General features: G+C 41.8%; 1 protein-coding gene across 1 annotated transcript; it reads right to left on the bottom strand.

Annotated features, from left to right (window-relative positions):
• Nucleotides 1–4,599: 4,599 nt before the first annotated feature.
• On the bottom strand, nt 4,600–14,505 carry VMAC (vimentin type intermediate filament associated coiled-coil protein). The gene is made up of 2 exons (XM_073598974.1): nt 13,709–14,505; nt 4,600–8,171 (listed from the first exon to the last, which is right to left on the bottom strand). Exons 1-2 carry the CDS (start codon nt 13,978–13,980, stop codon nt 7,856–7,858), a joined length of 588 nt encoding a protein of 195 aa, XP_073455075.1. The 5' UTR covers nt 13,981–14,505; the 3' UTR covers nt 4,600–7,855.

The raw sequence follows: 14,505 nt of genomic DNA on the forward strand, positions 1-14,505 counted from the left end.
AAAAGGAAAAGAAAAGAAGAAACTAGCAGTGTGTACAAGGCTTAAAAGCACAGGCACCAAATACTTCAGCAAGCATTTGTGTGGCTGGTTTTATTTGTCTCAATGCACTCTTTTAGGCTGAATTCCCTGTGCACAGCCAAAAGCTGGACATACATTTATCAGTTTTTAATTAGATTACCCATTGATCAGGGAAAGAACATGATTATTTGACAGAACACCAATGCTCAACACTAAGTATACCTGCATTGATCCAAATGATTTTAGATGAACATACTCTAAACCTTCTAATCTGACTATACATCTTCTTTAGATTTACCAAGAGCCATTTACTGTATGGGACTACCTGAACAAAGCATTTGATTTATATCCAGTCATCAAGTGGCCCCTTGCACTACATATCTGCAGGCAAACGAGATTGTAAAGTTACGTTGTGATGTGTCTATGGCCAGCTTTATTGACCAAGCAGTGAACCAATATTGCTGTGAAAATTATGGTTTAACAATTTGGTGGATGAATTTGCTTGATTAATAAAAAACGGCACTTCCTCCAAGTCAAGTTTAAAAAAATTACAAACAAATAACATGTCATAATTACCTACTCTGTGCAAGGGTTTTGCACAGAGCAGCCCTGATCCTTCTTTTCTGGGGTCCCCCAGAGGCTCTCCTGGCTCCTCCTCTTCTCAAGTGCCCCCACAGAGAGCCGCAATCCATTGGGGCACTCGTGCAGGCATGCTCCTGAGTCCTGCAGCTGCGTCCACTGACACAGACAGCAGGACTCAGCCCCATCCCCCGACTCCTGTGTCACTGGATTTGATTGACAGAAGCGGGAGCCAATGGCTGTGCTGCTATCAGTCTAGCCGATAAGGACATGAGACAGCGGCTGGAGCTGCTGTGCTCATCCCCGTAACGATCGGGCTCAGGTAAGAAAAAGGGGGGCTCTGGGGGGCTGCTGCAGCACAGAAGGTTTTTCACCGTAATGCAGAGACTGCATTACGGTGAAAAACCACAAGCATTTACAACTCATTTAAGGTAGACTGAAACCAGTTAAAACATTTTAAAATAAATATTGATGAAAGATTTGAAATATTAAATTGATACATCTATGGCTGGTGTAAAGCTTTAACGTTGTTCAATAATGCAAAAAATATAATAAAAAAAATATATTGTATACACACACACACACACACACACACACACCAAAATGAAAATAAATAATAATAATAATAATAATAATAATACTACATGCAGTATGTTCCCTTTTTTATGGTTATCTCACTACTATTTACTTCTGCTACTAAGGTTAGCATTTGAGATGCCATTGTAGGTAAATATGAAAAGTTGCAAAAAGTATCATTTGTAGATGTTAATTTTCAGCTCTAAACTTCTTTTTGCATATATACTTTTCTATTCTTACCTGTCCTGTTGAAAGAAAAAAAAAAAGCCTGCTGCTTACAGAGTTCAATAGTTTAAAACTAAACGCACAGCCTCTTCTAAGAAGATTATGGAGTTTTAAACAGAAAGAATGAGCCTGAAGGCAAACAGCTTCTGTTGTGCTCTTACCTTAGGGAAATCCATAATGCTTTTTGAAACCCATGTATTTGTAAAATTAACAATTTTATATAAAATAGTAAAAAAAACAAACAAAAAAAAAAAAAACACCTTTAAAAACCGTGTAAATTTATATATCTACCCAAACCATTATAATATTTATACAATCACAAAATAAAAAAAAAACACCCACAAACACTACAGAACACTTATGTGTAAAATATATAATGTAAATATTTATTATCTTCTTATAAATCCCTGATAGTTCCCTTGTAGATACTGTATACAATCAGCACAGTGAAGAAAAAAAAACAAAACACAATTTTCATCATAACACACTGGTTTGCTGAATAGTGCTTTAAAAAAAAAATTATAATTAGAAAATATTATTTTGACAAACACAAAACAGAATGCAACTACAATTAGAATCACAAATGATGTACAAACAAGCAAAAAGCTTAAAAGGAAAAAAAACGGTAGTTTAACATTTTTTTTCATATATGTAACTGTGATCAGTTTAATGTAAATATTCACTACAGTGTGTTAACACACACTGTCTGTATTCCCATTGGGTGAAAATCCCCCTTCTTGTCAAAGTGGTAGTAATTTATTTTAAATGTTACATCTTCTATCAGTTATTTGTTTCCATTTGTGTCCCCATCGTGGAGATTTCCCGTTACCTTCTGCACAAGTACCAGTGGTTACCTGGAGAAGTAACAAAGGGAAAATATAGGGCCCTTTAATACCTGTATGAGTAATAATGCAAATTTCAGTTGCACTGTTTATACACACACATTTACATGCATTTTTTTTTCTTTTTATGTATTTTGCAAAATGAGGGAAAAACATCCAACACATAGATTTTGCATAGTTCAGATGCATTTTTTTTAATTGTGTGTGTGCATTTCCATTCATTTTATTAAAAATGCTCAAAGCGGAGGTCCGCCCACCGCTGCAAAAATTAGAAGCCAGCAGCTACACATACTGCAGCTGCTAACTTTTAATAAGCAGACACTTGCCTGTTCTGGAGTCCAGAGATGTTGGCACCGCAGCTGATTTTTCCATCAGCTGTCAGGTGCATGCCGCCTCCATTGCCAGTAAGGGAACCTGACAGTGTAGCCTTTCGGCTTCACGCCGGGAACCCTACTGTGCATGCACAAGGCTCCGCTCCTCTCTCCTACTGGCCTGGTGACAGGGGGAGGAGGAGGAGGGAGCCCCAGCCGAGACGTCAATACCCACGTCTGAGGCTCCCAGAAGTGGGGAAAGACAAGTATGCTGTCCCCCCTCCCCCACGAAAGGTGCCAAATGTGGCACCGGGGGGGGGAGGGGAGTCGTACAATGAGCGGAAGTTCCACTTTTGGGTGGAACACCGCTTTAACATTTGTAAATACATAAAAATGCCCTATTTAATTTAAAAAAAAAAAAAAAGACTAAGCTGCAGCGCATATATGTGCACTAGCCACATATAAATAAATGGAACTTCGGCTTAAAATGCATTTCCAATAAAACAGACATTGATGAATGGACCGATACAGGGTTTAGTCCATATACATCCTAACCAAAACTAACATTTCCTCATCTGTAGTTCTACCATAAATATAGCCAGATTAACGTGTCCCAGCATGCTTGAAAAATATGAAAGCAACATCAACAATAACTTTCTGCTAAACATTACAGTTATAGCAAAATGTGCACCATCTGAAATTTGGATTAGCTGCTTTTTTTAAGTTGCCAAGCAATAAAACAATCTGGTCATCATTTTGTAAAGATTTACCGATACTCACTAAGGGAAAATAAAACAGTAAAAAAAAAAAAAAAAGTTCTACAAAACTGTATTGACCATGGTAGCACCCAATCCTGGGAGCTTGGGTGCAAGGTCCCTTTCACACTGATCCGGTGCATTTCTCCAGCGCAGGTGCAGTGCACTCACAGTTTTTGTGTGGGTCAGCTGCGCTTTGGCATAGATTTCTATTATGTTCTGCGGTTTTGGTGTGCTTTCTAAAAAGTTCACCTAAAGTCTTTTTGGTGGGCTTTCAGAAAGTGTACCAAATTCGCGGGACATAATAGAAGTCTATGGCATAGCATGGCTAACCCGCACGAAAACCTGCGGGTACACTACACTACAGGACAAGTGCACCAGATCAGCGTGAAAGTTGCCTAGCTTGGACAATAGTACCCCCAATGAGCATGTCCACCATAGAGGCTTTGTACTTAATTTCTGTTTTAATGGAGTCACTGGTGGTTCCCAAAGACTGACAAGGATATTTATATATTTATTTATAATATTATTTATAATAGCTACACAGTCTTGTAGAAGAATACAAAAAAAAATCCATAAAAATTATTATTTCATTTTACACCTACAGGTTCCCTTTAAATCCTTGTTTACCTATGCCTCAGAAATTTTTGTGAAGGTGTGGTTAACTGTATTTCTTAATGAAACACAAAAGAAAGGCGATACAAGGCAGGGCCTTTGGTTATCTTTGGTATGGTGAAATACATAGGCAGGCACAAATAAGAACAAGATTAGCTGAAATTACTATATGCAGGTTTTTTTTCTTCCACAGAAGAAAAAAAAAAAATGAATAACATTTTAAGTTTTTGGGAATTAGATCTTTTGTGTTAAAGAAATGAGGCAGATTAACAACAAAATACATACATATATGTGAATCGTTACATTCGCCAAATTGATAGCTACTTCTGTTCAGCCAGTCTACCAATTCCCGCACTGTGACACTGCCAACCACACCAATATTCACTGCTGCCGCATTTTGGCTCCTTGTGTCACCTGATTGGGCAACAAATCAACATCATCACAAAATTACAAATCACTTGGCAGCTAAAACAGTTTGCATATATGCATTCAGTTCTTTAAAGTGTATTTTTGGACAAAAACTTTTGTTTTAGTTTTTTTTTTTTTTGCATAGAGAAATCCACACTGTATTCTTACTGATGATCACCGTGAAGAAGAAAGAAAGCAAGGGAAAATCCAAAAATTTTGAGCTGTCCCCAGAACATGAGGCGAGGGGAGATTTTCTCTGACTTCCTGTTGCGATCAAGGAAGTGAAAGGAAACTTCCCCAAGGGTACACAGACAGCAAAAAATAAATTATCAGGGGCTTAAACTTTGCATTACATAGTTGATGGTAAATCTAAAGAAAATCGAATAAGAAAATTGTATAATGTATGGCCAGCTTAAGTGTTCAATCTGCCTGTGTCCTGTAGCGAAGTATAGACCAGTGAAAAGAACCAGCAGACACCAGGAGAAGCAACTATGAACTCTCTTCTTTGCAAGAACTTTGTTTTTTATGTTGTTTTTCTATTACAGGATTTCTTAAAGTGGAGTTCCACCCACTTTTACAACTCTGCAGCATCCCTCACTAAACTGCACTGTAAACGAATTGGATATATTTTTATTTTTTTTCTCAGCACCTACTGTATATCTGCTGTATTCATTTTTCACTTCCTCCTCCCTGGCTGTGGCCCATCGCATCATTTCCTGTTTGCAATGCCTTCTGGGAAGGGACGGCAACTTCCTCTGACACTGCCGTTGCTATTGAAACCTGACCTGAAACCTATTACACTGCTTGTGCTGCACTGAGCATGTGCGAGATCTGCAAGGATGAGATGCAGGAAGAAATACAGTCTGGCTTCAGATGCCCACACTTAAAGTGGAGGGCCACCCTGAAAAAAAAAAAAAAATTGCACCAAAAATCCTAAAAAAAATTAAAAAAAAAAAAACATTTTTTAAACTTACCTGAACCCTTGTTGCTAGGCAGTCTTCCTAATCTGCCTCTTCCTATTCCTCGGCGTGTCCTGTTCCTCAGTGAGCGGCCCCGTTGCCTTCTGGGAACTGCGTGTGTTCCCAGAAAACCACGGGGCCATTCACAGAGCGCCGCAGGAAACTGGCAGTGAAGCCGCAAGGCTCCACTGCCTGTTTCCCTTAGTTGGATGGCAGTGCCGGGACCCAAGAGCCGAGGGACGAGTTGGCCTCGGGTGGCCGACATCGCGGTCACCCAGGACAGGTAAGTGTACTTATTTAAAAAGTTAGCAGCTACAGTGGTCGGAATCCCGCTTTAAGATGGCCACGGCCTGTTGTAAGTTTATAAAATAACAAACTACTGCTATAAACTAACAAAACAGACCTTAGTTTACAGACTAACTTTACTAGAATACATTAAGCTTGTGTATTATAGGGGTATTTTTATTTAAAAAGTATAATTTCGGCCGGAACACCACTTTAAAGTGGTAGTAAACTCTCCATTTGTATTTCAACCTACAGGTAAGCTTATTATAAAGCTTACCTGTAGGTTAAACGAATAACTCCTAAACGTGCACCATTTAGGAGATATTCTAGTAATCAGCAGCTGGTAGCATCACCAGTGCATGCACTCAGAGAACAACATACCTATGCCATTCCTTCAGAGCCCTGTGCATGCACGGGAGTGACATCATTGCGGCTCGGCAATTCAAGTGGCCCCAGCCAGCAAACCCGGAAAGGAAGACCAGGTAAAGATGGAAGCCTCTGCAGCGGTGACAGCGTGCCGCTGGAGGGCTTTGTTTCTAGGTAAGCCTTTCATAATGTGCTAGTATGCGATGCACACTAACATATTATGCCCTTGCCTTGCAGGGAGAACATTTTTTTTTCTTGTTTAACATTTATTACCGCTTTAAAAGATGGGATTTTGACTTATTCCATGTTATTTCCAAACGCAAATTTATCGAGAAATAAAAACTTTGTCCAAGAATAGTACCCGTCCTACCAGCCCCAAATTAAAATGACACTAATTTCTAGTTTAAAAGAAAAAAATAATTCTATTCAAGTATGTATTTTTAACTTTTGCTGCTGTGATCCAGCTTCCTGTTAGAGGGTGGCTATGTTCCTTCTCAATGTATGTAGGAATGCAAGTCCCCCTCTCTTGCTTACTACCGAGATGAAATAGAAACTATGGGATTTGTAGTTTGCATAGAACAGAGCGCATGACTGTAACTAACGTGCACTGCTTGTTCCAACCAAACAGAAGTGAGGGGGAGAAGAAGAGGTTCAGGAACACAAGGAGAGTAAATGCATTAGTCAGCTTACTGTCTCATTGAACTACTGTGAAAGGGCAGCTGTGATAGGAGAGACCTCTTTCATTTTAAATCTAGACTGGGAATTATATACAGTTGTCCATTAAGTTCTCAGAAACAGAGGGAAGTAGGTTAGTGGGGAAAAAAAAATGTAGCTTCCCAAAAGGCGAGAAGTAATATTCATTAAAAGCAATTTTAAAACGTGACAGTTTTCTTTTTTTCTGGCTAGTGGAGATGGTTAATACACCTGTTAATGGTTTTCCTTTTTTTGGGGCTAGTGGAGATGGTAATACACCCGTTAAAGTTTTTTTTTTTTTTTCTTCTTTCTAGCTGTATCCTCCGTTCACAGCTGCATTTTTTATGTGCGTTTTAGGTGTAGTACATAAGAAAAAAAAAAAAAAATCCTGTCTAATGCACTTTCATGAAAACACATGTTAGAGTTCAATGGTAACACACCTAAAACACATGTAAGAAGCACCTAAAATTCAATGCACAGATGTGAACCAGCCTTTAGACCGCCATCAACACAAAAAGGTGTACTTATTCACGGATTACTCATCTCATTTTCTAATGAGCACTGTAAAATTGTGAATTCCTCATCACTTTCTTCCACAGCAGCAATAGTTATCAAAACAAATATTTTGGCTATAGATAAACTTTAAGGCCCACTTATATGGATTGCCATTCATTCAACGGAAAGGCAATGCAATTGCAGTGTGTTTCAAACATTGTGACTTCAATTTTCAGGACATTTTGGTGGATTGGCAGCCCATTATTTTCAATAATACACAATGTGTGTTAACACACAGCAGAAATGTAAATGAGCCCTCAATGCAAACATACTACTGCCTGTTTATATTAAACAGACCCCAAACCATTTTATTTTCCCTTTAATTGCTGTCCGTGCACCTGCACATTGGGGTTCCCCTCAGTTCCCATCTCACTGATTTTATCAACAAGACAAGGAGTAAGTGGAAATACTTTTAACAGAAACACAACAGCAATAAAATCCCTTGTTAATAGTACAGAAGGAAACTAGCACCTCCATTGTCTTTTTTATTGTGGCCTCACTGGAGATTTCCCTTTCCCAAAACACTAGTAGCACAGATAAGGAAGTGAGGATGAACCTCCCCAAAATCCAAAATTAAAAAAAAAAAAAAAAAAAAAAAAAAGGTTTTGGCTCGAGTTACATTTAAAAATGCAGATATGTAGTGTAAACACCAATAAACTGTATTTATCTCAGACAGTTGTTCCAAAAAGTGTTCTGTCTGTATCAGAGTCTTCAAGGTCTTCCTCACTCTGAAGGTAATCTACAGAATTTAGGAGACCATTGCTTCTCTCAACCTCCAGGGCAGGCAAACAAGGTAATCCTTCTGCCTGAGCCATAACAGAAACCAAAGCTTCCAAGAGTGGTCGCCTTTCACATATCTGAACCAGAAGTCGGCTATGATGTCGGGCCCGCTCCAACTCCCTGTCCTTATCCTTAATAGTTGCTGCTAGTCTTTGTGTTTCTTCTTCAGAATGTATCAGTCTCTTCTGAATTTCAGTCAACTCCCTGTGAAAATGTGGAAACCATAACATCAATTATGTGCATTATACGGTAGTCAGCTGATAAGAAAAAATACAAAATTATTCACTCAGAAAATCTGCCTATTTCATTTTCACGTAGTCCTGTGTAACATACATGCTTAAAAGTGGGAAATAAGTAGAAAACTAAAACAATCTTAAACCAAGTCAGCACACCAGAAATGTTTATACAGCAGTCACGTTTTATGACACCAAGAGTACCACATAAAGCTTGTCATAAACTAAACCTTTTTTTGAAAGGTACCCACTTCTATTGCCTCAAATCTTGTCTGGGGGAGAATGACGTGCACTTAGACAAGCCCCTCTTACCCGCAGCCTCCTGGGACACATCACACATCCCAGGAGGATGCAGGTCCAGTCCCAGGGTAAGCAATACAGCCTGTTCCTCTACTACCTAGGGGGGGGCACTGCAAGGGTAGATTTTGTCAGTTGCTGCTATCAGCATTTTGGTAGATTAGTAACAAAAGCCAATGTGTATCATTATACATTTTTTATTTTTCAACTTCCAAAAGGAATTAGTGCATATAGCACTTGGTCCTGTTCAAATCCGTGCCTTACTTTCTAAGCAGTGTGGTTCGAGGCGCGTGTGCGCGTACACACAGATTTGCAAATACAGATCTGGTCTCTGGCAGCAGGGGTCAGACCAGAACTGCACTGGCCCATCATCAGTGATTGTTAATTCATAAAAGTGAAAGCTCACACGTTGCTGGATGCACTGGACAGGCTGTGTATGTGTGTCCAAAGAAGCCGCTGATAGACACACATGAGTGATCAGTTACCGTTATGAATGAATGAGCAGCGTTGCTTACTCATTCACGATAGTGAAAGATCATTCAGAGCTGTGGCTCTGTGTAATGTACCTGCAGCTGCTTGTACACATACAGAGCATCAGCAGATGCTTTACACAGAGGCACAGCTCCGAGTGTTCTTTTCCCATTATGCTCATCGGTCAGGCTGTGTATGTGTACAAGCAGCTGCTGATAAACACACAGCGAGCCACAAGTTGTTGGTCACTGATATGAATGAACGAGCAGTGCTAATTGTTCATAAAAGTGAAGAACATTCAACTTAGAGGGGCTCTGTGCTGGCTATACCTCCCCCCACAGGAACGCCCATAATTTGGGCTTGAAAAGGGGGTGGAGCTATAGCCAGCATATAAATGTGTGTTATGGGGACAATGGGGTAACCATTTCAAAAGGGACCAAGTGCCATATGCGCTTGGTCCCCTGGAAAGTTTAATAGATTTAAGAAAACATAATAGTTTTTCTTTGATTACAGATTTCTTTAAAATTTGTTTGTCTTTTGTTACATTTATTTATAGCTGCCTTAGGTACAACTTCCAGCATCTATTCGATCCTCTGCTAGAGGCTTGCCACACAATACCAGGGGAAGCTGCATGTAAAACTTTGCATCTTCAATAACTGCTTGATTTTCTTAGGACAAAACACTCTTTGTAGGCAGATGGTTTGTGTTGGCGATTGGTATATAATCTAAATAAAGACAATTTTCAGCTGGCCAGCCCCCCCCTCACCCAGCTGGAGACAATACTGTATTATTTGCACAGACTTGTGATATCTGAGCGTCATCTAGAGATGAATCAAAAAGGGATTTGGACACTAAAACGGTTTAATAAGGGTTAGATTTGATATGCTAGTGCAAGCACCAGCATTCAAAATAAACCAGATTTACACAGAATAGTGTAATCGCAGCACTCAAGAAAGTATCTAAGATGACAGGAACATCGGTGAGGGATAATGTATATTGTTAGGAGGTCCTCAAAGTGCCTTGTGCCCCATATATACATCAAATGTTCCCATAAAGAACAGTATGAAGATTTTTAATACTTGCACCTAATGTTTCTTTGTCTGTTTGTGAAGATCCGTTTGGAAAAGTATACGACTGGTCGATTTTTTGCCATTTGGTAAAATATGGTGCGCAGCAACACTATGAGGAGAGCTGTGGCAGTACCGGACAGTCCTCATCCTAACGAACAAGCAATAAGGCAGATGTCAGAAGATGGCAGATTACTAAACAGCCCTAAGATGTTTTGGAATCCAGTTCCATGGAACGTTGAGTGATGGAAGAGGTTATGCAGCTGCTGCCCTGTGAGCAAAGCAGTCATAGATTTTGAATGGGAAGCAAGGTGGGTGTCTTTTTTTTTTTCTCTCCTTTCTGCTTGATGAATTTCTGAATCATAAGTGTGACATACTTAGACCTCATTCACACAGATATGGCCTGGGAATTCCTGCAGCAAGAGTCAGTGAATATTAGTAGCAGGAATCACAGGTGGGTGTGGACAGCTATGGTCAGGAACCCTGTGTAAAGCCGCCTGTAGCTGTTCCATTACATACAAACAGCAAAAAGCAGCTTTTTTTTTTTTAATAGTCCAGCTTTGTTCCATTTCAAAGTGGAACTGAATGCAATTTTTTATTTTTTGCTGACAGGCAGGCTCTTTATTGCACAAAGAAACATTCAACGTCTCTTCTGCAATAAAATGAACCTACCTGCCTGTTTGCAATCCTCTTCAGAATGTAAATGGAGCTGTGTATGCAGTGCTGTGCTGGGAAGAATAGCTCCTGGGAATGTGCAGAATGAGGTCACCCTGCGCTGGCCAATCAAGACAGCCTAAGACCAGCACTGGGAAGACGCCAGGTAGAAGATGCCACCACCGGTAAAGGACCTAGCAGGCAGTGGACCCTTGAAGAAGAGGTTAGTATTGCTGCCTTTAGTTCCACTTTTAGTCCCTTTAATCATGTGATCTACACATACATACAATTTCCATAAATATTTCAAGAACAGTCACTTGTCAGTTTTTTTAGGAGGACCTAATTGGAATGTCTATGTTAGCCCATGGCTGGCCAGATGTAAAAGTCCATTTAGGCCCTTTTCTGCTTTTTCAGACCTAAACATGACAGATCGGAGGTAATCAAATATAAACAGATGAAGTCTGTTTACATTTGATCATACATAGATCTAATATGGGTCCACAAAGCAAAGCTCCAGTATTGACATGCAGCAAAAAAAAAAAAAAATTATAATATGAACAGATATGGATGTCACAAAAGTCGCATCCATTCTGCTTCCATTCATTGGGGGATCTGTTTGCAGATCCTCTGCTGATTGGATCAGACACAACCTATGTGAAAGGAGCCATACAGTTTCACGGACCTTCAGGCGGTTGTAGAGTAAACATGTTTTTTCCAGAAATAAAAAATGTGTCATACTTACCTGCTCTGTCCAATGGTATTACACAGAGCAGTCCCGAACCTTCTGGGGTTCCCCCAAACGTCGCTCTAGGCTTCTCCTCTTTTGCCTGTGTCACCATAGGAAGGTGCTTCCTATGGAGGCACATGTGAGGGCTGGCTTCTGAGGCAGGCTGTGTGCATACATTGACACACACACACACACACACACACACAGCTTGGCTTGGGCCCGCCCCCCACTATTTCCTTACTGGATTTGACTGGATTTGACTGACAGTGACAGGAGCCAATGGCTCCCGTTGCTCTCAGCCAAGCTCATGAGAGAAGGGAGAGAGAAGAGGGGTCTTGCAGATGAGCACAGACCTGGATTGATACAGGACGATTTCAAAGCTGCATGTCAGTGCAATTTTGGGTGTGACTTAGCAGACATCTGTGTGACTTCATGCACAGATGTCTATGCAAGTCGCACCCAGAATCGCTTAAGCACTTGCCGCCCGCCCTATTACAGAATGACGGCGGCAAAGTGGTTTGATATTCCTGATCGGACGTCATATGACGTGATCAGGAATATCGGGGCGCGCATCGCGGCGATCGTTGTTGCGGGGTGTCATTCTGACACCCTGCAACACCGATCTAGGTAAAGAGTCTCCGTCGGAGACCACGTGATCAGCCGTGTCCAATCACGATGTAAATAGAAAGAGCCGGTGATCGGCTTTTCCTCACTCGCGTCTGACAGATGCGAGTAGAGGAGAGTCGATCGGCTGCTCTCCTGACAGGGGGGGTCTGTGCTGATTGTTTATCAGCACAGCCCCCCCTCGGATTCTACCCAGGACCACCAGGGAAGCCGCCCAGGACCACCAGGGAAGCGATCCACACTGAACCACCAGGTATGCCCCTAGACCACCAGGGAAATGCCACTGTGTGCCCAGGCAGCTGACAATTTGTGCCCAGGCAGCTGCCAGTCAGTGCCCACTTCAATGCCTACCACTGCCAGTGCCACCAGGGATGCCCATCAGTGCCTCATATCAGTGCCGCGTATCAGTGCCCAGCAGTGCCGCCTATCAGCGCCACCCTATCAGTGCCCAGCAGCGCCGCCTTTCATTGCCCAGTGTCGCCTATCAGTGCCCATCAGTGCCACCTATCAATGCCCATCAGTGCTGCATATGAGTGCCACCCATCAGTGCCGCCTAACAGTGCCCATCAGTGCCGCCTAACAGTGCCCATCATCAGTGCCTGTCAGTGCCCGCTCATTGGTGCCACCTCATCGGTGCCGCCATATCAGTGCCCGTCAGTGCCGCCTTATCAGTGCCCATCAGTGAAAGAGAAAACTTACTTATTTACTATTTTTTTTAACAGAAACAAAAGCAAAACTTTTATTTTTTTCAAATTTTTCGGTCTTTTATTTGTTTAGCAAAAATAAAAACCGCAGAGGTGATCAAATACCACCAAAAGAAAGGTCTATTTGTGGGAACAAAAAAATTTAGTTTGGGCACAGTGTAGCATGACTGCGCAATTGTCATTCAAACTGCGACAGCGCTGAAAGCTGAAAATTGGTCTGGGCAGGAAGGTGTCTAAGTGCCCTGTATTGCAGTGGTTAAAGTAGTGCAGGAACTACTTTTTCAAATCGGTGCGGCACCGCAAAGTCAGCATCTCACAGATTTAAACAGAGTGATTGTGGCAATAGGCTGTGACTTGTCATGCGATTGGTCAAATTGCATGATAAGTCACTCCAATGTGACTGGGGGCTTACAGACATGAATGTATACTGCTAGTATACATCTGCATGCCAATTGTATTAAAAAAAATATATATATATATATAGACAGATACCTGTGTAAATGAGTTGTAAATAACGTAGACCCCAACCCAGATTTTCCAAAGTACCAAGACCCAGTAAGAGGGTGAAGCAAAATCTGGACCTGTCATTCCTGGCGCCAACACGGCAGCATACATGTGGTAGTATGTTGTCATCGATTGGCACTAAGGATAAGCTCAGGCATGTTCGCAAACAGCACCTGCAGAGCCCGCCAGGAAGTCGGCACTGCACAGCGCTAATCACAGGCAGTGAGACATTTCCTAATCTCTGCAGCCGCACATCGGTCAATGTCTCACTGTCTGTGATTAGCGCTGTGCAGTGCCGACTTCCTGGCGGGCTCTGCACGTGCTGTTTGCAAACACGCCTGAGCTCATCCTTAATTGGCACCAGGAAAAGAAAACGACGGTAAGTATTTGATAAAATTTTCAATTTTTATGGATACGTTGGAAGAAACCCTGAAGAACCAGCACAGTTGATGTAACCTACCTGTCTTTGGCAGCCACGATCTTCTTTAAAAGTGCTTGGTAATGCTCGTCTTTCCGGATCAGGCTCTCCGCCTGCTCCCTTATGGTGCCTTCAAGCTCGGCCACTCGCTGGTGTAAAGCTGCCAGGTGAGCGTTGGCCTCTTTGATCTGGAGGGTGCTTAACGTGGACATGGACGCAACCCCGGGACCTTTTAAGGACAAAGATCTACGTTTGCTCAAGGTATCTCTAGAGTTGTCAAAACTGTGTCCAGATGGCAGGAAAGATCTCAGCATAATAATTGGATGGACTTCTCAGCTCCTCCCTTGGAGGAAAAAGAACAGCAAAGTGCAGCATATGTTGGATGGAAATGTATAGGGTGAGGTCTGTTTGGGAAAGCAACAGAAACCTCTGCTCTAGATTGCTATCCTGACACAGACAACAGGCATAGGTCCTTCCAAACCTAGGTGAGGCTCTGTGGTCAGGCTGGTTAATGACACCAGAGAAGGAAAGGAGTTGAGGGAGTGGAGAAGGAAAGGAGTTGAGGGAGTGGAGAAGGAAAGGAGTTGAGGGAGTGGAGAAGGAAAGGAGTTGAGGGAGTGGAGAAAGCTCCTTGCAGTGGAGGAGTCCTGAATGAGAAGCGTGGTTGAGGACTCAGTCAGTGCAGACACCCAGCTTGGCTCCCCAGGTTACAGAAGACTTCAATGAAGCGGAAATCCAGCTCCTCATTAACAAAGTAAACAGGCGACAAACTTCACATTCACTTTCCCCAGCTGGCCAAGCAGGAAGCGTCCTGGAGCACAGCGGTGATTGGCCAGGCA

Source organism: Aquarana catesbeiana, linkage group LG01 (genome assembly GCF_042186555.1).
Source record: "Aquarana catesbeiana isolate 2022-GZ linkage group LG01, ASM4218655v1, whole genome shotgun sequence".
Taxonomy (NCBI): domain Eukaryota; kingdom Metazoa; phylum Chordata; class Amphibia; order Anura; family Ranidae; genus Aquarana; species Aquarana catesbeiana.

Excerpts from the sequence above, each read along its gene's own strand:
- VMAC (XM_073598974.1), bottom strand. The coding sequence starts at position 13,980 with ATGCTGAGATCTTTCCTGCCATCTGGACACAGTTTTGACAACTCTAGA. Across the intron at positions 8,172-13,708 it reads ATCGTGGCTGCCAAAGACAG|GGAGTTGACTGAAATTCAGA; the intron begins GTAGGTTACATC and ends ACATTTTCACAG.